Below are 23009 nucleotides of genomic sequence, written 5' to 3' on the forward strand. Positions count from 1 at the left end.
TCTATCCCTTCACCCTTCTTCACCTCCTCTCTCAGATAGATAGTCCAACTTCAAAATAATACTACAACCAATCAGGCCTGACCAAACAATGGAACTTGAACCGAAAATACTTAATGCTCCAGCAGGTTCATTGAGCAAATCAGTAAATGGACCATCAGGTAGTAATAGCATTAGAGTTGTCCTTATTGATTAGTCACCCCACTCAGCTTGTTAGTTTTCCAACACTGGGCAGTGCATTTAACTTAAGCACTCAGTCATTGGAACGTTAATGGCAAGTGATAGATTTGTGGGTGATTATTGCTAAAAATCTGTACCATTTTGGGTACATGAGACTTTTTAGTATGTATGTTATAAACGGTTAAAAAGCATGATCATGAAGCAAATGTAAGCAGCTAATGAACCGCTGTCTCGTTCCCATCTGATGAATGTGTTGATAATTATGTTGAAACTCATTTGTCAGAATGTTGACGGCCTTGGTTCATGATTTCAATTTCTGTCATATGCTATTAGAAAATACATACAAAACTATTTTTAATAACAGCATGCTTGCTTTAAGCAGCATGGCAAGGCTTTCCCTCTTTCTAACTTTCTCTCTATCCTCTTAAATGAAAACTAAATGTGGCAGCTACCAGTATCTGCTCATCTGACAGAGCCAATGAGGGGCATTTCAGAAATGTGATGACGATGTGCCTTTTGTTACAGATAGTTGATTGATATTGTGTATTTTTACCACAGCGTTCTTATTTCTAGTCAATTACTGGTGCTTACATTACCCACAATGCAATCTGACCATTGATATTTTGTTCAGATATTTGCACATTTGCATTTCTTTGGAACAAATGTACTCAAGTATTACAGTATACTTTGAGGTACCGTTTACTTGAGTATTTACCTTTTCTGCTACTTCATGATTTTACTCGGCTACATTTCAAAGGGAAATATTTTACTTTTTACTACTCTGTTAGCTAAAGTTACCAATTACTTAACAGATTAATATTTAAACTACAAAAAATGCATATACCATAAAAATAGTTTGTCAAACTGCAACAGTAAAATGCTCTTTAAATGGTAATGCATTGCTGATAATAACTACATAATGTAATGTATATGATAATGACTGGAACCACCCTGCTGCATGAGGACTAACGTATTCTCTTTTTGAGTACTTCATCCACCATTTCATCAATTATGTACTTGATTTTTTTTCCAACAGCAAACAACCACACATTTCTCCAAGGTTGTTCCTTTGCTTGTCAATGAAACCAATCGGATCAACACTTTTCAGCAGTCTGTAGATTTAACTACAGTTTTATCCAGGCACTTTTTGAGTCATACTTCTGAAATGGGTCTCATTGCCATTCTGTCTACTTGTGTTTCTGAAAGTCATCTTAACACAAAGGTCAGCGTTACTTTTGCTTTATTATGAAAGCAGTGGATCTTTTTGCAAAGATGATTTAAAATGCAGCCAACATTTAACAGATAAAACCCACAAAATGCATGGCTTTGGCTCCGTGTGAGGCTGCCTGCGCTAATGATATTGGCACTCTTCAAATGGGTGCAGCCTTTTCAACACATGATGCACGAGCGCTTGCTCACGTTGATGTATGAATGCGCTCTGTCCTAGGTGACGCTCACAGATGAGTTGAAAATGAAACGCCTTTTTTCGAAGTGTACAGTGTATATTGATGCTTCTGTGTTACTGCTGTTAGCTGCACCTCTCATCTCCTGGGTTCCTCGGAGCCTTCCAGCCTCTACACTCCTCTGTAGCTTCTCCTGCTTTGAGACCAGCAGACTCCCCGCCGCTCCTCCTCCTCCTCTCTCCTCCTCCTCTGCTTCTGAGTGACTAACTCCTTCAGCAACCTCCTCAGCGCTAAACACCACTAACCGGCTAATTCCCACCGCTGGCTACCTATGCTAACTTCAGCAGCTTCTGGATCCCAGTGTAGCTTCTGAATGGATGACATCCACATCAATTTGCATTATCATATCCCCGCCCATATTGCCCTTTCAAAATAACTTTAATCTTGAGGACAACAAGGTCATTTGAATATTTGTTCTGGGAATGTTGGTGTTTTGGTATGAGTCGATTTTCAGTCTGTAGTGTGAGCTGCCATTACATTCAGGCTATTTATCTAGATTAGTAAACTCAAAACAATCAGTCTGTGAGTTTGTGTTTAATCTACAATATTGTACTTACAAAAGCATGCACAAATACTTGGTGCTGCACAGAAGATGAAACATTTGCAAAGGAAATGTAGGAGCACATACAAAAAGATTTGATTTCATTTAGTTGAGACAGCTAGAAAAACACTTCAAAACGTTTTTTAAATAGTTTTTTTTTTTGTGAGGTTTAATTGGTAGTGGCATTCGATATGTATTAAGTGACATATTGTAATGTGTATACATAACTTCCTGTTAGTACAAAATACATAGTAATTACTGTATGTTAGGATTATTTATGGAATTAGGACACCACAGCTGTTTGAAGGCTAGCCAAATATGTCTTTAGAGAGTGTGGGTTTACTCCGGGGAAATTTGGTCTATGAATCTCATTATTTAAAAAATCCTGCCTATACAACCCAGCCTTTCAGCATTCCCAGCGCCTGTCCTACTTCTTAGTTCCTCTAAGAAAATGAATCTTCAGCTCAACAAACTTTACCTACATCCCAAAGCCTGTCCTGATGCAAGACAAAGCCAGACAATATATTTCCCCCCTTATTTCTCTCTCCACTGTTCCGGAAGATGCTATCGCTATTCACTTAGGAGCTTATTCCTGCTTATCTACCGAAAGATAAGCAATCCCATGACAGTAGTGTGCAATGCGTTTGCTTCTGCAGCTTCTCAAACACTAAGACTTCATCGCTCACCTCACTGTCTGTGCATTTATCTGTCTTTTCATCCAAGTCTTGTCTAACGGTTGTTTTCTGTTTCGTTTTGTTTCTTGTGGTTGGAATATTTGTAATAGCTCTGAAACTTCTAAGGTCTCCCACGTTTTCCTTGTGTTGTCAAACCCTTCAGCCTGTAGCTCTTCTTCCTCCCTCCTCTACCTCTATCTTCTCTTCCTTTCATCCCTCTCATCCCAGCCATATCGCTCCTTTCTCTCTCCCCCTTCCTCCTGCTGACCCTACTTCCTCCATTGTCTTTCACTTCCCGTCTCCCTCTTGTTTACCTCCCATTTACGTCCTGCCTGTCACTCCTGTTCTCCCTCACTTCTTTGCTCCTTCTTACCCCCAACCTCCCCCCTCCTCCCCTGAAAGCCCTTTTAGCTGCTCCTCATTTTTCTCTCTTCCTCCGTTCATTTCTTGTCGCTTCCCTGCCTTAACCCCCAGTCTGTCCTCACCTCTTACCTCTTCCTCCATTTCTCCTCTCCCTCTTGAGTCTCTTCCCCTTTCTCCGTCTCCTCCAACTGTTAAATTGTCCCCCCCTCTTCCCTCTTCTTCCCCTTCTTCCACATCTTCTCATTCTCCTCCCTACTTTCCATCTTTCATATGTGCCTCCACTCCTCCTCCACTTCCTACCACTTCTCCCCCCTTACTATTTCCTTCACCTTCACCCTCTCCTCCCCTTCCTTCTGCCCCACATCATTGCCCCCCTTCTCCTCCCCTAAATTATCACTCACCTTCTCCCCCTTTGCTTCGTCCCTCCCCTCCTCCCTCTCCCCTCCCTCCTGGCATCCCTTCTTACTTCAGGAAGGATCGCTCTGTCCCTGAAGTTTACATTTAGAGGCCTGTGTTGCTTTGCTCCTCTCTGCCTTTTGTTGAAACAACACAACTAACCTACCTGAATTCTACTTTAAGCTTTGTCTAATACTCTAACATTCACACAATGTTTGAGAGGATGAGCTGAAGTCAGGCTTCTTTAGGGTTAAGTGCTTTAACAAAAGGTGTGGCTGAATTAAGCTCCAGTTTGAAAACAAAACCGTATGAAACAGTCATAAAACAGACTGAATGTTCATGTTCAAATATATAAATGAGATGCAGATCAAGTTTCAATCTTATTTTTTTATATTCTGTCTTTGGTACTTTGGTTTCTCTGTTTTCATCTTGTGATCTGATCATGTGTCTACTCTGTAAAGTTCAAAGTCACACAGGAGTCTCCATGTGTTGAATGAAGAAAAACCTTAAAGCAGCATTTATTCTTCTACTTTTGTGACCACTAGGAGGCATCAGAACAAGTTCTTAACAAAGCAAAACAGTTGTTTATTACATATTAATCAAATATGGGGGGACATTCCCATTCATTTCGATTGGTATTAATGGTCAGTTAGCTTGTATTCACTCTGTTTTTGGTCTCTACCACCTACTGAGGGTAATATCTGGCTCATTAGCTGCTTAATGCTCCACTATGTTCACAAGATATTTGCTGTGTGGTCGTCAGTAGAGAATAATCCCCCTACACTACAGTTCCTCTCACCTTTACATAACGTTTTTTTTAATTATTTTGAAAATAGTTGGAAGTTTCTTCAGGCCAAAAAACCAAGACAGTCAACATAAGGCAGCTGCTATTATTGTCAAAATGCTAACAAACCCACTGTTTGCCTCCAACCTAGCACCAGTCAGGAAAAGGTAGCAACTAGCAGGTAAAGAACACCTAGTGGTATTTTCTCAAGGATTGGCCAGATCAAAAGAAGGGGGGGAAAAGAGTGAATGCATTAATGTAAACTACCTGCCCAAAGCTGACAGCTAGCACCTAGCGGCCAACTGGTCAACAAAGTGGAGCATCCAATGGCTAAAAAGCTGTCAAGTGGGTAAGGACCTTAAACACTTGCTGATACCCAACTATTGGTTGGAGCATAAATACGATTCAGAATGAGGGCTAGTGTTACGCTGTTTCTACTTCATGTGTAAACAGATAACTGTTTGCTAGCAAGTTCCCAATTCCAGCTTTATAAGGTGATAAAAGGTCAATGTTTTGTTTATAGCTTCTGATCCAAGTTGCCAAAAAAAACAAGGTAATGCAGCTTAAAAGTCTCTCTGTGTGACTTTTGAACATATACCCTTAGATGTTACAAGTGTTTCTCATATCATCACCCCCACTGCTCTACCCCCTCATTCCCTCCCCTCCTTTCCTCCCTGTGTTTGTCTTTCCCTACCTCTTGCATCCCTTCACCCTCTAATCCTTTACTCCTGCCATCCACCCAGGATACGACAATATAGACCTGGAACTGCAAACCCCCACAGAACTGAACTCCCAGCCCCTCACCCCTCTTCGCCCAGATGACTTCTTTAGTGAGGGCGAAGCTAGCGCAGACTCCCCTAGCAAGATCACGCTTACTAGACCTAGCGACCTCTCTCTCACTCAGACCACCAGTACTTCCAGCAGTGACCCCCCCACAGTCGCCCCAGGCCCCACCTCCAGTGTCGCTCAGCCCCCCATTGTTGGGGCAGAAGATACAGCGTTGACCAGTGGAGAAGTAGAGATTTCTAAGGAAGAAAAGACAGGGCTGGTTTATTATGACAGGCCAGATAATGACAGAAGGGCAGTAGAGCAATCAGGAAAGGGACCACAGGGGTACGCTGAGGCCTTAGAGGAAGAACTGAAGGCAGAGGAACAAGGTGTTTTGGAGCGTCAGGGAGAGGATGCCGCCTCAGAAACACCTCATGGGAATGGAAGGCATGAAGAAGAGGAAGAGGAGGAGGAGGAGGAGGAGATGACCCCGGAGAGGCTGCAGAGTCTGCTGGACGATATAAAGCTGGAAGGAGGCTTGGAGGACGAGGAGATGACAGAGGAGAGGATGAATGCTATTCTCGATCAATTGCACCAAGCAGAAAAAGACGTGTGTTCAGTTCCAGGCTGGAGAAATGAGACGTCCGGCGCAACCGCCGAGTCAGCAGCCCCCGGCCTCAGCCCCGGCACCGAGGACGGCAGGTAGGATCTGGTTTTATTTAGTTTAAACATTTAACGTAACCTATTTTTGTCTAACCTTAAAATCTGTCACTGGACTGGAAAAAGATATACCTCAAGAGTGTCGTGGCCGATATACCGCAGAATAAATTAACACAACAATATAAGGATATTATAATGAAAATAAAAAATAAAAACCCAAAATATAACTTTCTCAAGAGCATTTGGAAACAGCAATTCCAAGCACAGGTGACTGGATTGATTAAAGATACAAATGCAAACATAATATCTTAATATTATAAATAATTGGGCTAATGTCATAATTATGATTTGACATCAGATAAGCTGAAAGGTAGTAACATATTATAACATAGTATAGTGTAGAAACATATTATGGAATACTATATATAATATATAGTATATTACATCCTCTGTCTTAAGACCCTGGAAGCAGATAAGGAACCCCACCCAACACAAAAAAGACTAATCAAATATGACATGATATAGTGTGGGTATCATGGAATATAATAACGTTTAGTAAACACCAAGTTGTGAGTAGTTTGGTGGTAACATCTGATTTAATCTCCTCCCCACATGTCACCCCCACAGCCCCGACAGTCTGGCTGATTCTTTGGAGCAGCCCCCGGCTAAGGCCAACCGACAGAACGGAGGTCACATCGACACCGTCAGGGACGGAAAGGAAAAGGAAGCCAAGAGGAAGGGATCTCAGGAGGACAGCAGCACAGCGGGACCAAGCGGAGGACGGGAGGAGGGAGGAGAAAGGTCCCAGCACAAAGTCCAGGTGAGAGTCACTCTTTAAAACAGAGGGGTTAGCGGACTCATTTGTCATTATTGAACTATGTGTTTTTTTCCCGAAGAAACCTCATGTCATTGTGGACCAAATAGCATTTTGTTATAATTCAAGGTCTTATAGCCTTACATTTAGTTGTAGTGGTTTTTTTTGGAAACAAATGTCTCCAATTTTTGCTTTAACTTACCTTTAAGTCATAAAGTAAAGAACACACACACACACACTTGGTCCTTATTGTAACAATGCTCCTGGACTGCCCTCATCAGCGGAGTGCTATCGATGAGTCCGGCTCCGATGGGGAGACCATTGTCACCACCAGGGTGTTCCGCAGACGGGTCATACTCAAGGTGTGTAAAGCCTGCTGTGTGGCGGCTCCAGGCAGAGTGAACATGCTTAAAGCTTTCCGAAACAAGTGTGTGTAGAGGCGCCAGTTGCAGAAACAGAACAAAAATGTAGAGGCTGTGCTGGTGTGTGCTCAGCATTTGTGTGTTTTATAGAGTGAAAGTAGATCGTTTTTTACTTGGTGTTGTATTTGTGTGACAGAGAGTGTAACATACAGAGTGTTTCCATCCAACAGTGTTTTGGAGAGTTCAAATTCAAGAAGTTTAAATATCACACAGAATTTGTTTATGCTTGATTTTTTTGAAATGCATTGAATTAAGATAAAATACACAAAAAAGTCAAACAAATGCCTGAATAAATACCACATTTCCATCAAGTTCACCGTAATTCCAATTACATAATGTTGTTTGGAGTCTTCAGGAAATGGTTTTATGGCACCCGACAGGAGAATGACCATCTTCAACTTATTATCTGGATCTGCACCAACACTTAATATTAACATCACAATTATGGATGATAGATCCAATTGATTTGCTTTTTTTTTGGATGGAAACATTGTCTATGTGCAAAGGACAGTGTGTATGTGGGGGGCTTAGTGTATATGGTTGTTTAGCCTTGCTTTATAGCCTTTTTTCATGAAGTGCTACTCACTGCTTGTTGGTGCGATCCACCAGCTGTTTGGTGTTTCTTCCTGGTTGTGCTGTGCGTTTGGCTCAAATCAAGAGAGTGTTATACTATGTGTGCGTATAATGAGGCTAGATTTCCACAGGAGCAGAAAATCTCTTAAAGTATGTAAAAACCCAACTTTGATGGTCGCAACGCCCGTGTGCCCCTGGAGCAAGAGCTCTCAGATGTTTGCCCACTCTTGATTCAAGAGCAATAACAGTATCAACTTAATGCTTACATTTATTGTACAAAACACATTTATCTAACTAACAATTATTTTCATTCAAAGTTGATTTGATGAATATTTTCTAGATTCATGGAACGATCGATTGGTGTATAAAAAAAACAACTTCAAAAACCCAAAGATATTCAGTTTATAAGATAAATAAAACCAGCATGTACGGACACTAAAGAGGCTTGAAATTGAGAACTTCCTAAATAATAACTTAAACCAATTCATTTTGTTGTCGATTGACTAAAGTTAGCTGCTCAGGCAATCTGTCTCTGTGTGAATGGAGCCTCAGCTGAGCTGACAGTGATTCATGGCTTTCCTTTATTGTGCATGACATGAGTTTGAAGGAAGAACCCATCGTCATGGCAGGAGGTTTTTTTCACTTGTTCTCCACTTAATGCTGTTGGTCTCTGAGATTTGTCATGATTAACAGTTACAGTTATCCATAACTAGATTGAACCTTCATTTAAAATTGCAGGTGTGCATTTTGAAGCTTGTTTTCAGAGCCTTGCTAACATGTTGAGCCTGTATCATGCACCTTCATCCCTTGGTTCCAAAGTATTACTTTGCCAAATCAACATTTTATTGAATTTAAACACCTTTAAAGTATTGTAACAAGTCATGTTTTTCTGTTTGCTGTGCTGCATCACAGATTAACATGGTCAAAGATTTAATTTATAGCATATGTTTTTATCTATCTGAGAGTTTATTAAAAGGAAACTGCACTTTGAAAACCATCTTCTGTGGCAGGCAGACGTATATTCTCTTTATTCTAAATAACCAGATGAATGTCAACAAGATTACCTCTCGTAACTTTTCCCGACCTGTACTCCACCCTTCCATCCCCCTTTCACTCATCCTTTAACCCTTCATCCCAGGGAGAGAAAGCCAGAAACATTCCTGGGGAGTCTGTGACGGAGGAGCAGTTCACAGATGAAGACGGGAATCTGGTCACCAGAAAAGTAACCATCCTCATCCTCATCCATCACCTCTTTACCCGACAGCTTACACACACACACACACACACACACACACACACACACACACACACACACACACACACACACACACTACACACACACACACACACACACACACACACACACACACACACACACACACACACACACACACACACACACACACACACACACACACACACACACACACACACACCACACACACACACACACACACACACACACACACACACACACACACACACACACAAACAGAAGTGTTTCTACAGAAGCCCCTAGAGCAGGGGTGCCCAACCAGTCGATCGCGATCGACCGGTCGATCGCGGGGAGATTCCCAGTCGATCGCGAGATGTGTCTAAAAATAGAACAACAATATTCTGTTTTATCGTTAATGTCCTATAACATAATCTTCCTGTGCCAGAATAATGCACTTGAACGCATCAAAGCTTTGTGATTGGCCGGCGTGACCCCATGTGTTGGGGCGTGGCTTGTGGGCAGTGGGCTGACGTGGCGTGGCAGTGGGCAACGTTCGCTGACGTTGTCCGTGTCAACAGGAGTGACAGTCCGCACACACACAAGACCGCAATGGCAGAAGCAAAAAAGCACCAAATATATAATTCTCACTCCGAGTGGGAGGATGATTATTTTTGTATCTATTCCAATTCAAAGTCCATCTGTCTCATCTGCAATGCGAGCGTGGCTTTATCGAAGAAGGGTAATTTAGGAGCGGTATTTCAAAACAGTGCACAAATGCTACGAGACGGAATTCCCTCCTAATTCTGCCCTACGCTCCCAAAAGGGGAGGGGCCTGAAAGGACAGCTAAATGCACAGCAGTCCATTTTCACCAGGCTCAACAACAAGAGCAAGGCTGCTACCAGAGCATCTTATCATGTCGGTCACGTTCTTGAGAAACACATGAAGTCTTTCAAAGACGGCGAAGTTGTGAAAGAAGCATTCCTGGAGGCTGCGACGCGCTTTTGGGGGACAGTAAAAATAACAGTAGAATTTCAAAAGGTTTTTGATATAATAAAAACTCAAGTTAGATACCGTTATTAATCAGCTGTAAGTTTTAGTTTGTTTGAACTTATTCATTACAATTATTGTACAAAATGGTATAAGAATGCAAACATTAAGATCTGTTCTGTTTAAATTGATTATAGTCTATTATCAATTCAGGTTAAGAAACTAGTGTTGCTTGCATCCTATTTTAAAGGCATTTATTTTTATAATCTACTAAAATGCAACAAAAAAAAAGGGTTTGATTCTATTAATTTTTTCTTTTTTATTGCACTTTGGCAGCAGATCCCTGTGTAGCTTCAGATCTGAGTTGTCTTATTAGTAAGCGTAATTTATACTTTTGTAGCAACACTATTTTTATATAATGGCAAAGAAAGGGTTCAGAGTCTTTTCTTTTTTCCCTGTGTCATGTGTGGCAGCACTGTTCAATGTTTCTTGAAAACATTACTGTAGTATGTGACGTGTGAATAAACTCCAACTCTGTATCAACAACACTGTTGTGTAACTTCAGTTAAATACTTGTATGTGTGTAGATTAGAAAGAGGTAAGATAAAGGATCTGCAGGATTTTATGAAGTATTAATCGTACGAAGGTCAGTTTTATACAAGCAGAAGTGTGTATTTACCTGGTAGTAGGCTGTCAGTAACTACGCCTCTCTATTTGGACTGGTAGATCTCGGCAGACTGGCAACTTTAGAAGTAGCTCTCGGTTCAAAAAAGGTTGGGCACCCCTGAACTAGAGGCAAGTGTATCTTGTGTTTTTCATTTACGGTCTCTAAAAAACGGGTAGGAAACAAATCATATCTGTTTTCGTAATACTCATTTCGGCCACAAGAGGCCGTGCACCACTATCATGTGTTCTTATTATTATCTGGTGTTACTAAATTACATAACATGACCGTTTTTCTTTTGAATTGATACGTAAACGTTTAACTAGAACTGCTTGAAAAGGGAAAAAGGGTTGAAATACAGTCGTTCAACAGAAAACACACAGCCTCTTTCACACAGTAACATACAGGCTGTATCACACGTTACTATACACACACACACACACACACACACACACACACCACACACACACACACACACACACACACACACACACACACACCACACACACACACACACACTCCTCCTCCTCTCCCTCCTTTTCATTATGCCTGCTCACATAATGCTCTCCTGCTTCCCTCCCCATGACATGCATCTGCCCTACAGGTGATCAGAAAGGTGGTGCGCCGTGTGTACAACACGGCTGAGAGGAGGGAAAGTGAAGGCGATATTATTACAGAAGACGGAGCTGGTGTTGGTGGTGGTGGGGATGGTGTAGCCACAGGTGGAGCAGATGCTGCCTCTTCTTCAGGATCCAAGGGGGGGAAGAGCAAGAAGAGGGGGAAGCGCTCCCGGCATGCCAACAAGGCTGAGAAATCTGGAGAAAAAACTGAGGTTGGGGTTAAACACCAACCGTCAAACGTCTTCACCTGAACTATCCGCGCCTCCTTACACCTGCATGAAGCTTTACCTGTGTGAGCACTCAGAGGAATGGGAAGGATCCGTCACAGTCAAGAGCCGAAGTAAACTAGTGGAGGCAAATGAGGACGAGCTTAGGCCTGTTGCTTTAAGCATATAGAGCACTTTTTACAATACAATAAAAACAACTTAGCTACAGGCTAGTTAAGCTACCTTCTCCTTTGATATTTTTCCTTTAGCCACTACATCAAATGAGAAGATAATGGCACCTAAACTTCAGACTACAGCAATCTATTTAAAAGCCACATTAAGTTTCCATTAGGTTTTCCACCATCATTTTCATTTGACTTGGTTCGACTGGCGTTTATTATGGTATGATATCATCAGGTTGAGCTCTCGCTTTCTGCATTGGTTTCAATGGAATCTGACCAGAGGAATAGTGCCACCTGCTGATCATGTCCTTGAAATAACTCCTAATATTCACAATACAATAGTGGATGGAACTATTGTATCAAAGACAGGTTATGGATCATATTAAACTTGACCATAGAATACATAAAAAGTTGTGCATATCTGTAGGGTCGGGCTCCTGTTGTGAAGTCTGATCTCAGTACTAAACTGAGCTGTGTGTTGAGTGCTGTGTAATAGAGTAGCAGTGTGTGTGTTTCCTCTGTACTGCAGTGTGTCAGTAGTGTTTGATGTCCAACAACAGCCATGTCAGGTTGCTGTGGTTTGAGAAATACTAATATTACGTGTATAAGTACTACCATAGAGAAATTAATACAGTTCTTTCTTTTTAAGATGTGCTGATGCACGTGTGATTTGAAGTAGTAATACTAACATCCTTTTCTCTCCTTAAGCCCGCCTCTCTTGCAGCATGCTTCCTGTGATTCCTCCGCAGTAGTTCAGCTCCACTGCGCTTCACTAACACACTTCATGTTTAGTCGGAGCACCACTCTAACTTTATTTTCTTTGTTTTTCTCTCTTCTGACCAAACTCGATGCTTCTCCCCCCGCCAAGCCTGGAGACAGTGCCAATAAGAAACAAGGGAAGAAGAGTCAGTCATAACAGTAGAGCACTCAACTCAAGCAGGTAAGAATATAATAATAAACATCAATCTCTTAAAGGTGGGGTAGGTAAGTTTGAGAAACCGGCTTGAGATACACTTTTTGTTATATTCCATGGAATGCTCTTAACATCCCGATAGCAATGAATATCTTAAGTGCTTTGACAAAAAATCCATAAAGAAATGTCCTCTGTGGAAGCCGTAGTACTGTAAAAAGCACGGCCAATCATTTTAGCCGGCCCGGCTAAAGTAACTGGATGGCCTACCTGCCTGTCAGCCTTCCATCTGGGCACAAACTTATCTCGTGCCCTCATTGGTCATGTGCGCATTTGTGTGTGTTGGAGGAGGGGCTCTGTAAGGAAGTGGCAGATTTGTTCCGGCTGTGTATTTTCAAATTCTAGCGCACTCGAGCTGGTTTCTCCAAAATGACCTACCCCACCTTTAATACACTCTAATCTGCTATGTATTTTAGAATTTTTGTTAGATAAATATGCAACAAAACTGTCCCTCTGTGTTAAACCTATATCAAATTAGTATTTTTGGAAATGTTCAACACATTTTGTAACTAGCTGAAAAAGAAGCAGAAAAGAAGCATACTGGCTTTCAATTTCAATATCGATTTAATTTTCCTTAATATTTAGTGTTAAAATGTCAGAAAGTATATAAAATTGCATTACATCTATATTTCAAATAGCCTTTTTTTAACCAACAGCCAGAAAGCCAAATATATTACATTTATAATCATAAAAAAACAGGAGCCGCAAATTTGAGAAGCAGGAAGTAGCTATTTCATGTCATTTTTGTTTGGAAAATCAACCAAATTAATGATCAAATTCAATCCAATTTAAGACCTACTAAACGATTGCAGAATATCAGCCCGTTAACAGATCTTATTAACTCTGGGGCATTGAATAACTACAGTATAGCCTCAAATGTTAATGTAATGTGTCTCCCTCCAGGTCCATGAGGTCCATCTGCAACTCTAAACACGCCCTGGGAGGAAAGACAAGACTGGAAGCCTCGTCAATCGGCCAAAAACGTGTCTGAAGCTTTCACTTACAACGCATGGTTTTCAGCAAGACAACAAGCTAAACTTTTCTTTGATTTCGCATGAGCATGTCACCACAACTCACTCACTGTTGGAAACAACACGGGAGAGACACACACGGACGTGAGCTGGAGCTTTCTTACATGATCTTTAACCAATGGAAGGCGTGTGTGACCAAAGATGGCATGAACAAGGAAAACTAAACGCTGACAGATAAGGATTCACTCTCTCTCCCAGACACTCGCCTTATATGGTCTATTCTTTCCTCCTGGACCCGCAGTATTGGGGTGTACCATGTGGTTCTTTCTTTTTTTTAAATGAAATATAATAGTAAATGGGTGATTTTTGTTGTATATAAATGACACTGTATAAAATGAAAACAAAAAAATAGTAATCAGTAGCTTCACAGATTGTTTATGCACTGATTTGAGTGGAAGCTTTGCCGAGTCGGTGCGTTTGTATTGAGGTCGACACTGTTTGAGCAGCCTTGAGAGTGCGACCTGACACGCTCCTCCTAAATGAATTTAAAAAAGAACAACAAAAAAGCTGTATGTAAAGAGAAAGGAATGGAAAACAAATAATACTTGCTTGATTTTAAAAGGACGTTTCTTCAAAAGCCAACATCTACTTCCTGTGGAACATTATTTGTCTTCAGAGAAATAATATTTTGCTGCATGTGACGTCACCTTATTTTAAACGCTTTCCTTTAATTTTCCTCCTAATTCAAATACACTGTAATACAATTAGAGAGATGTTACTTCTGTCTTTGATAGCACTCATAATAACCCAACCATGTGTCATCTATAACCGTTTTTTATGAACATGTAAACACACGCACAGCGAGGTGCTGACGTTGTCCCCGATGTAACCTGCAGAGCGTTGTGTTTTCTCCTAACTGCTAGCAGCCCTGTGTGTGTGAAACATCAAATACAAATGTCTATATGTAAGCCCATCATGCACACTAGGAGTCTACGTTTAAGCTTTTAGGTCTGCTGTGATTTTAAAAAGGGGACTTTTATTTTGACGGTTTGATGACTTTTATCTTTATTTAACAGGTTGTATTTACATAAGAACACAGAATGTAATTTTTTTAGCCCCATTATCCAATTTGTATTAATGGCTAAATCCCATTGTTAGAAATCTGATCTACGGTTCTTGTGAAATTTAATTTCTTCTCTCTGTATGTCTTTTTTCATACGAAACCACCTTAAGCATTAAGTTAATGATGAATCTGGTACCAACATGTATGACAAACCAACATAGCCTACACTGGATGATCCAAGTCATTATTTAAGCAGAAAAATAAATGGTGTTTAACTGATCTTTGTGTGTTTGCTATGTTTTACAATGTCATGGTTTTTATCAAGACACAGTTGAACTTTAAATGTGAAGCTGTCAAAAATCTAAAGGAGGAGCCGTCGAGAAGCTTCACAATAAAAGCCTTTCTCGTGTGAGGGCGTTGGATTTATCACTGGTAGGGGTGGAGGAAGTATTTTGATCCTTTAATAAGTAAAAGTACTACACTGTACAATACTCAGAATTCCCCCTGTTACTGTTATATGATTAGTTTACTATTACTAATACGTTCATTTAAAAGCAGCACGATTGCTTGGTTTATAGAAATTTGAGAAAAACAGTAAGAAATGCCATCACAATTTCCCAGAGCCAAAATGTACAGCTTCACAAGGTTTGTTGGTCTGGGGTTGGGTAGTATACCATTTGTAAGAGCCATTTAGGCACATTATTTTATGGTAATGAATTATGGTTTGGTGAGCCAATTGAATATTCTTTCATCTCCACTTAAAGGTGGGGTAGGTACATTTGAGAAACCGGCTCGAGATACACTTTGTTATATTCCATGGAATGCTCTTAACATCCCGATAGCAATGAATATCTTAAGTGCTTTGACAAAAAATCCATTAAAAAAAGTTATCTGTGGAAGCCGTAGTACTGTAAAAACTAGTTGAGAGCTGAGAGTAAAAGAGCTCGGACCTGATCAGCCTGACATAGGCAGGAGTTAAGGACAGAGGAAGGCAGTATACGTGCTCTTTTTCAAGGAGCTGGTTTAGCAAGAAGGCTAACTACCTGTAGCAACACCAGTGCTATATTTTGCTTCCCCTGCCTCCTTTTTTTCAAACGTCAGGATCAGAACCAGCATGGATCCAGACAGATGTGAGTGACTAAAGCACATATCAGAAAAAACTAAAAAGCATGAACAAACTCTGTCCTTAACTCCTGCCTATGTCAGGCTGATCAGGTCCGAGCTCTTTTACTCTCAGCTTTCCCTCCAGTGTCCTCCTCTCAAGGGTGTTTCTTTAAGTGATTAAACATCATTTTCCTTCGCTATCTAGTTTTGTTTACACTCCGTCTCCATCTAACTCTCTCTCATTCAAACGTCAATCACTCACTCTGGTGCTCCTGCTGCCCCCTAGTTGTTGGCAGTGTCAACAGCTGCTTTGGGCTTAGCTTGGTGCGCCCCGAGCTGCTCCTATCACTTGTATTGAAGAGGTGCGGACTGCGCATGCACCACTTATAACGAGTCAATTGCCAAAGATTTCTGCGCCCCAAGCAGGAATATGTAAATGACCCAATTTGTGTTCTTCAAACCTGAAAAGGAGATGGCATTGTTTTTGTTACTTTCATTGCATACATGTCTTAACGTAACTTCCTGTTTTATATAGACATGCTTTTATTTTGAAGGCAACTTTGCGCTATTAGCAGGAAGTTACTGTTCCCAAAGCAAAAACTTGACGGAGAAAAAGAACAGAGATAAAGTACAGATATTAACGGATATCAACATTTAAATACGGCGATATCAAAAGATAAAGTTTACATTTAAGTATTAGCACCCCTGAAGAGGCACAAGGTTAATGTTAAAACCGTTTCAATAAACCAGGAAAGTTGGATTACAAATGACACCAGAAAAAACGAAATCATTTAGATTTTGAATTATTTCTTCAAGTAGTGTGCATACTGCATACCAATAAAGCAGGACTTATCATTGTAAAATATTATTTTAGAAATGATGGTGTTCCTTCACAGTTTCATCAAAACACATGTGAATGTAACACAAATAACATTCAAATTGAATATCATACCATTTAAAGGAATAGTTCAACATTTAGGAAAAACTTGCCATCTCCGTTTCAGTCATATAAATAAAATCTCAAGCTTTAGATGTGTTGGATTTGTTTCCCACGAGCAGCTTTATGTAAAACAAAGCTAACCACATCTATGTTTAACCAGAGAAGTCCTGAACAAGATTGCAGCATAGAACATAAAAGATATTATAGAAAATGGACACATCACTTAATGTTGATAAAACATGAAGAGAATAACTAAGAACTAATCAAAAGGGTAAAGCAAGATAAACAGAATAACAGCAATACATGTAATGAATATATTGTGAACACAACTGTAGGTAATAGTGAAGAGTTGGGTTTTGCTAAGTCAGTTGTTTATGATGAACAGACCAATATTATATATTTACCATCACAAAAGACAGAAAAAATGCAACTCCTTGCAACTAAAAAGATGGAAAATTACAGAGTTCAGCTCTTGTTATTGATATCCTTATCTCACTCTTGAAAAGAAAGTGAATTAGCGTATTATCAAAATGTTGAACTTCTCCTTTAACAAACATTAAAGACTTTGTGTGGATTCCTCTGGGTGAGTCTGAACATGTTTTTTCAGATCCTCCTTCCTTGTGAACCCTTTCCTGCAGACGCTGCAGCTGTGCGCTCGCTCCCCCTCGTGGACGCCCATGTGTTTGGTCAGCGAGCCGCTGGCCGTGAAGCTTTTCCCACAGACGTTGCACAGATACGGTTTCTCTCCGGTGTGCGACCTCATGTGGATCTTTAGCGCTCCACTTTTATAGAACTTCTTGTCACACACGCTGCATCGGTGAGTGGACTCTCCTGTGTGGATCATCATGTGTGTTTTCAGAGTCCCCCTCTGCCTGAATCCTTTCCCACAGACGCTACAGAGGAAGGGTTTCTCTCCTGTGTGGATCCTCATGTGAGCCATCATGTACTCTTTAAAGCTGAAGCTCTGCCCGCACACGCTGCACACGTACCTTTTCTCCCCCGTGTGGACTCTCATGTGTCCCATTAGGTTTCCGTTTTGAGCGAACGCCTTCCCGCACACGGTGCAGATGTACGGTTTCTCTCCCGTGTGGGTCCTCATGTGCATCTCCAGTTGTTTGTGGCCGTCAAAGTGTTTCCCACAGACTTCACAATCATTCGTCTGGATGTAGGTTTGCAGGTGACGCCTCAAGCTTTCCTCGGATTTGAAACGTTTCCCGCACACGCCACAAACATCTGTATCCTCCTCGTCTTCTAGCACATGCCTCAAAAACGAGGCTCTGTAGGAGAAAGACTTTCCACATACTTTACAGAGGTATTTTGGATTAGATACGTCCTTGTAATCCTTAGCTCCTTTTGTTTTTGACTTTCGTAAACAAGGTCGGTCTTTGATCTGTTCCTTCTCACTGTCTCCTTCCTCACTGTCCTTCCACTCCTCATCACTGTCCTCTTTATTCCCAGAGCCCTCTGCCTCTGACTGTTTCTCCTCTGAATCTCTGCAGATGTTTTCTTCCTTGTGCGTTTGTAAATGCACCTCCAGGCTTTCGTCGGAGTCCAGATGTTTCCCACAGGCTCCACAAAGATCGGAGTTCTGTTTGTGCTTAACTACGTGTTTCAGAAAAGACCGTTTGTAGTGGAAAAACTTTCCACACACTCTGCAACAACTCTGTCCTGCAGTCGGGCTCTTGTTGGATGTGAAATTGTTCCTTTTATGTTTTTTTATTTTCTTCCCAATGACCCCATTGAGGAAAGACCTTCCGCACAGTTGGCAACAATCCTCGCCCTGACTATGGCTCTGAAGTGATTTGAGATGTTTTTCATTTATCTCACTGTTATTATCTTCACTTGGAGTTTCTGAATTGTTCGATGATAGAACCTTAGGGTTACTTTGTGTCTCCGTTTCCATCATAGTCGAGGTTCCCTTTTCTGCTCTCTGTGCTTGATGGTTATGTGAGAGCCCAGTGTGGATTAAATCACAGTCTGTGTCTGTATAGGCGTCTTTAAACTTTAATTGTAATGTTTTCTGGAGCAGACTGGATGCCCTGCTCTGCTCAGAAGAAACATCCTTTTCAGTGTTTGACCCAAGGAGTGTCAATCTCTCTAATGGGAAATGAGAGAGAAAATTCAGCATGGTTGTATTGTAAACTGCATAAAAACACAGACACCGTACAAAATATTCCCTTGTAGCTGTGGGAGCATGAGCAACAAAATAAATCTCTATTCTGCAACACTTCCTTAAGTCGACAAAGCGTGAACGTTTGACACAACACATACATATATATTTTGTAGGGCTGTACCCGAATATCCGAATATTCGTTTGTTGGAGTACTATTCGGGTTTCAATTTCGTTATTCGGATATTTGTTTTGTTTGTTTTTTCCCCGTTTCTTTCTCAAATTGAATTTATTGAAATCTCCAATATCAACGTAAGAGCTTGTGCCTCTTCGGGGGTGCTAACACTTAACCATAAACGTTATTGTTTACTTTCTCCGTCTTTATATGTAGATGTTAATCTCCGTCACGTTGTTTCCAAAGCAACAACAACTTCCTGTCAACAGCGCTACCTCTCCTACAAACACAATGCGATATCCTTTTCAATTTCAAAGAACACAAATTGGGTTACTGCGCGGGCCGAATATTCGCTGCTGATTACTACCGAATATCCGGAGCCCGAAAAATGGTATTTTGGACAGCCCTAATATTTTGGAATCATTTCAAAAAGGCGTGTTAGGTAGTGCTGTAGCGACGCGTCGACTTCAAAATATCGTCGACGACATATTTCCGCGTCGACGCGTCGCCACCATAGACTGTATGACGCCACCCACACGTGGGTCACCCAAAGCAACAAGCAGTTCGCAATCGCACTTCTAACACAATGGAGACTGAAACGGCTACCAACTCCTCCTCACAGGATTGCGCACGAAGCCCTCAAACGAAAACATCTCGCCCCAGGTCTTCAAAAGCATGGGAATATTTTAAAGTTAGTCCAAAACGCAAAGATATTTATATATTTATATCTCACAGACTGCTGCTTGACCGGAAGCAGCAGCTAGCTGTGGTGGCAACCATTAGCAGCTAGCATTTGCTCTCCGAATTAAAATGGAATTATGGATTATAAATTCAATAATTGTTTTATACATAGACGTTAAAAACCTATGGATTAACCGATTCAGCCGCGTTTTTTCTCATTTTAATGCCATTGAACACGTATTTTGATCAGATTGACAGCTACGGCGGTGAGACGATCTCCCGAAGCTCTGTGAAGGTACGTGTTGTGATGACTGTATTTGCTTCCCCTGTCGCGAGTCCGGATCACTCAGTGATGATACTATATACCTACATAATCTGTGGAGTCTCAGCTTTAATCGGATATATTGTATGTGCAGCTACGATAAGTAATAAGGGTACTTTTATCTTGAGATCTGTGCCAATGTCCGTTAGCATTTTTCGCTCAGGGGTCATTTAGATGCTTCTTATGAGACTTGTGTTTTGTTTTGGTAAACATGGTTTGTATCGTCAGTTAGCTGAGATTATTTCCGTCAATCTGGTATAACACATTAATAGGTTCTTAAATATTAAGATCCCCTGAGACACAGTATCGTGAAAAAAAATTTTTTTACATTACGTTTTTTATGAATTGAACAACAGAAAAATAATCGTTCGATTAGTCGACTAATCGATCAAATAATCGCCCGATTAATCGTTTTCAAAATAATCGTTTCCCCCCAGCACTAGTATTAGGTCTATCACAAATGTAACAGATTACTATTTATCTTTGCAAAGCTGTCCACAAATGTTTACCAGAAAATCTAGTCAATGATAAATGTCTGAGTAAATGAATAAGCAAATTTAACACATTAAGGATGGTAATTATCAAAGATTCATACTCTACATGAAACACAAACACAAATGCTTAGCATGGGTGTGTAATTCATCTATAACTAACTTCATGATTTCACTTTTGTTTGTTGTGCTGTGCATAATGATTAATAAAATGATGATGGTACCAGCAGTAAACAAATTGTATGTATATATAACTGTACAATTATAAATCATTTTTTGGTTTAAACATTATGTAATGTACCTGAGCTGGGTACATTTGTCTCAGTTTTAAGCATGACGTCGGGCGGTTGGCTTTGGCTCTCCTGGTGGGATTCGGTCACTCGTGCCTCGTATTCTCCCATCATGTCCTCCAGGATCCTAAAGATCTCGTCTGCAACCATCGACAGCCGCTTGTGTACAGCCGCCCTCTGCTGTTCAGAAGGCATGTCTGGAGAAAGGGAGAAAAGAAAGAAATAGCTTTAAGTATAAACAAACGACAGAATAATTCAGCTGATCCTTGCTCCCCATATATAATTCATTAATTTGCCCTTTACCAGAGAGGCTTGTTTTGTACTTCAGTACTTGTCTTTCTTTTTTAAGTTTGTGTGGATTTTAGGATGAAAGTACAGTTTGGTTTAGTTAAAAAGTTATGCATTTATCCTTTAAATGTGTGACATTTTTGAATAAAGATGAGCATAATATACCCAAGCTCTTGATCTTGACCAATCCTGCTCCAAACAGAACAAATCTGTATTTATGTCCACTGTAATACTTTTTTTTATCATGTCATTCCAAAACATATTTAGCTTTGGTGCAGTTAAAAAACTGCTTAACTTAAGTTTCCAGTTCCAGTTTATATCTTACATATGGTGAAGAACTTTGAATGAGTTACTGTTTATCTTGCAGTTGATTGATACATCACCTTTTTAATTATCTGGAAGGACAAAGTAACTTATGGTATCAAAAATGTGTAAAAAGTACTATACTGGTATCCAATATGAAGTGGAGTAGAAGTTAAACGTAGCAGAACATTGACATTCTCAAGCAAAGCACCCAGCAATTGAAAGTAATCAAGCATATTTACTCAAGTACTGCCCTTAAGTACAATTTTGAGGAACTTAATATGCATAATAAAGACTGCTTTTTGTACTACTTTTGTAGGCAACATTTGAATGCAGCACTTTGACTCGCAGTAGTGTATTTCTACACTCTTTTATGCTTAAGCAAAACATCTGAGCACTTGTTATAGTTATAATCTACAAACTAATGCATGTAGCTTAAAACTTCAACATTTTAAATAAAGTACTAACGTTACTTTTCCTTTGGGAGATAACAAGAGAACATATTGATTTCAAGATGATTAGTTGACTTGGTGGTTAATAACGTGTGTGTTGAATGTGTGGTTTACATGCCTGCTGCCTCCTCAGAGCTGAAGATCTGCTCCGCGGCCGCCGACAGCCTCTCCGCCAGCAGCGCCCTCACCGCCTGCAGTTTGGACATCATGGAGTCTTAGAAATACTTTTTTAACATCGAAACATTTTTGTTTTTCTCCAACAGCACCTGCAGACACACTTTTATCAACAACACAAACTCAAGCAAGCTCAGTGCTTCCGGTAGGGTCTTCTTCTTCCTCTGCATTGTAAATCTAAAGCTAGATGGTGAAACACCGCCACCCTCTGTTCATAAGTGGTATTACAGATGATTGTGTCAAAGCAGCGGTGAAAATATCAAATATTTTTATTAAATTAAAGTAGCAGTACCACCACAAAATACTTACAAAAATTCCAATTGCATCAACTTAAAAAAAAAAAGAAGTTTCACACATGTGCAGTCCTAGCTTAAAACAAACAGCTTTTGGCTAGAAACTGAAAACATACATTGTTCTAAGAATGGCCATTCTAATGAGTACTTTTACTTTACATCTTGACCAGTTTTCGTGACCCCAAATGGTCAGCGCCCCAGCCTTCACCTGCATACGTCAACAGACAACAAACAAACACAAAACAAATACAAAGAGACACAAAACAACAACAAAAAAGTGTTTAACACACCCTGTTCCTATATGCAGAATAGGTAGTGCGGGGCCTTTTGAATGTCTGTGCCCAAGAAGAAACTAATTATCGTTATACGCCCATGGGTGTTGAAAAACAGCAGTAGTGACACAGTCTTGCACAACTCAGTGTTGTTGGATGTTTTGTGTCCATTCGAAAAAACACAAACAGACAAATATTGAATGTTCATCTTGCACTGTCAGCCTTAGACAGTCCTATGACGTGTGAGTCTATGTCATCGCAGCAGGTCAGGCTAAAGGCCAGGGCTTTGGTGCCGAGTTAATGATTTATATCACACTCTGTCTGTGCCAAAATGGTATATTTATCTTTTAAAATGTTCTAGGCCATTAAAAAAGGGATTTTTTGGAAGGGGGCCATGTGTGTGTGTTCATTTCTGTTTACTAAAGAAATTAGAAAATGTTGCAAATTAAATTAGTCAGCCAGTAAAAAAGGAAATAATTTGGGGGGGTCACTGAGATAAAGATAGAGTGACAATTTGGTTTTTTTTAGGGGTGGAGCTTTTACATTTTTTAATTTGTATAAACAGAAGTGTAAAGTGGCTTAATTTAAACAAGTACTGT

At 40.4% G+C, this 23009-nt stretch overlaps 2 protein-coding genes across 52 annotated transcripts in view; one reads left to right on the forward strand and one right to left on the reverse strand.

Annotated features, from left to right (window-relative positions):
- LOC117547361 (ankyrin-3-like) overlaps window positions 1-14795 on the forward strand; it is a 187857-nt gene extending 173062 nt beyond the window's left edge. For 42 of the 50 annotated variants that reach the window (XM_034218010.1, XM_034218008.1, XM_034218003.1 and 39 more), the window contains 6 exons: window positions 5142-5868; window positions 6454-6646; window positions 8774-8857; window positions 11108-11335; window positions 12380-12451; window positions 13385-14795. In XM_034218010.1, the coding sequence (XP_034073901.1) occupies window positions 5142-5868; window positions 6454-6646; window positions 8774-8857; window positions 11108-11335; window positions 12380-12427 (1280 nt within the window). In that variant the 3' untranslated portion in view covers window positions 12428-12451; window positions 13385-14795. The remainder of the gene's footprint in view (window positions 1-5141; window positions 5869-6453; window positions 6647-8773; window positions 8858-11107; window positions 11336-12379; window positions 12452-13384) is intronic. The other 8 variants (XM_034218019.1, XM_034218029.1, XM_034218045.1 and 5 more) reach the window with 5 other exon arrangements.
- A 1349-nt stretch (window positions 14796-16144) lies between these two features.
- On the reverse strand, window positions 16145-21978 carry LOC117547374 (zinc finger protein 260-like). 2 transcript variants are annotated; one of them, XM_034218083.1, is made up of 3 exons: window positions 21790-21978; window positions 20640-20825; window positions 16145-18656 (listed from the first exon to the last, which is right to left on the reverse strand). In XM_034218083.1, the coding sequence occupies exons 1-3, from the start codon at window positions 21878-21880 to the stop codon at window positions 17116-17118; spliced, it is 1818 nt and encodes a 605-aa protein (XP_034073974.1). In that variant the 5' UTR covers window positions 21881-21978; the 3' UTR covers window positions 16145-17115. The 2 variants fall into 2 exon arrangements, with proteins under 2 accessions (XP_034073974.1, XP_034073975.1); XM_034218084.1 differs by having other exon boundaries at window positions 21786-21912.
- Between the last annotated feature and the right edge of the window lie 1031 nt (window positions 21979-23009).

This window comes from Gymnodraco acuticeps, unplaced genomic scaffold (genome assembly GCF_902827175.1).
Source record: "Gymnodraco acuticeps unplaced genomic scaffold, fGymAcu1.1, whole genome shotgun sequence".
In the NCBI taxonomy this organism is placed as follows: domain Eukaryota; kingdom Metazoa; phylum Chordata; class Actinopteri; order Perciformes; family Bathydraconidae; genus Gymnodraco; species Gymnodraco acuticeps.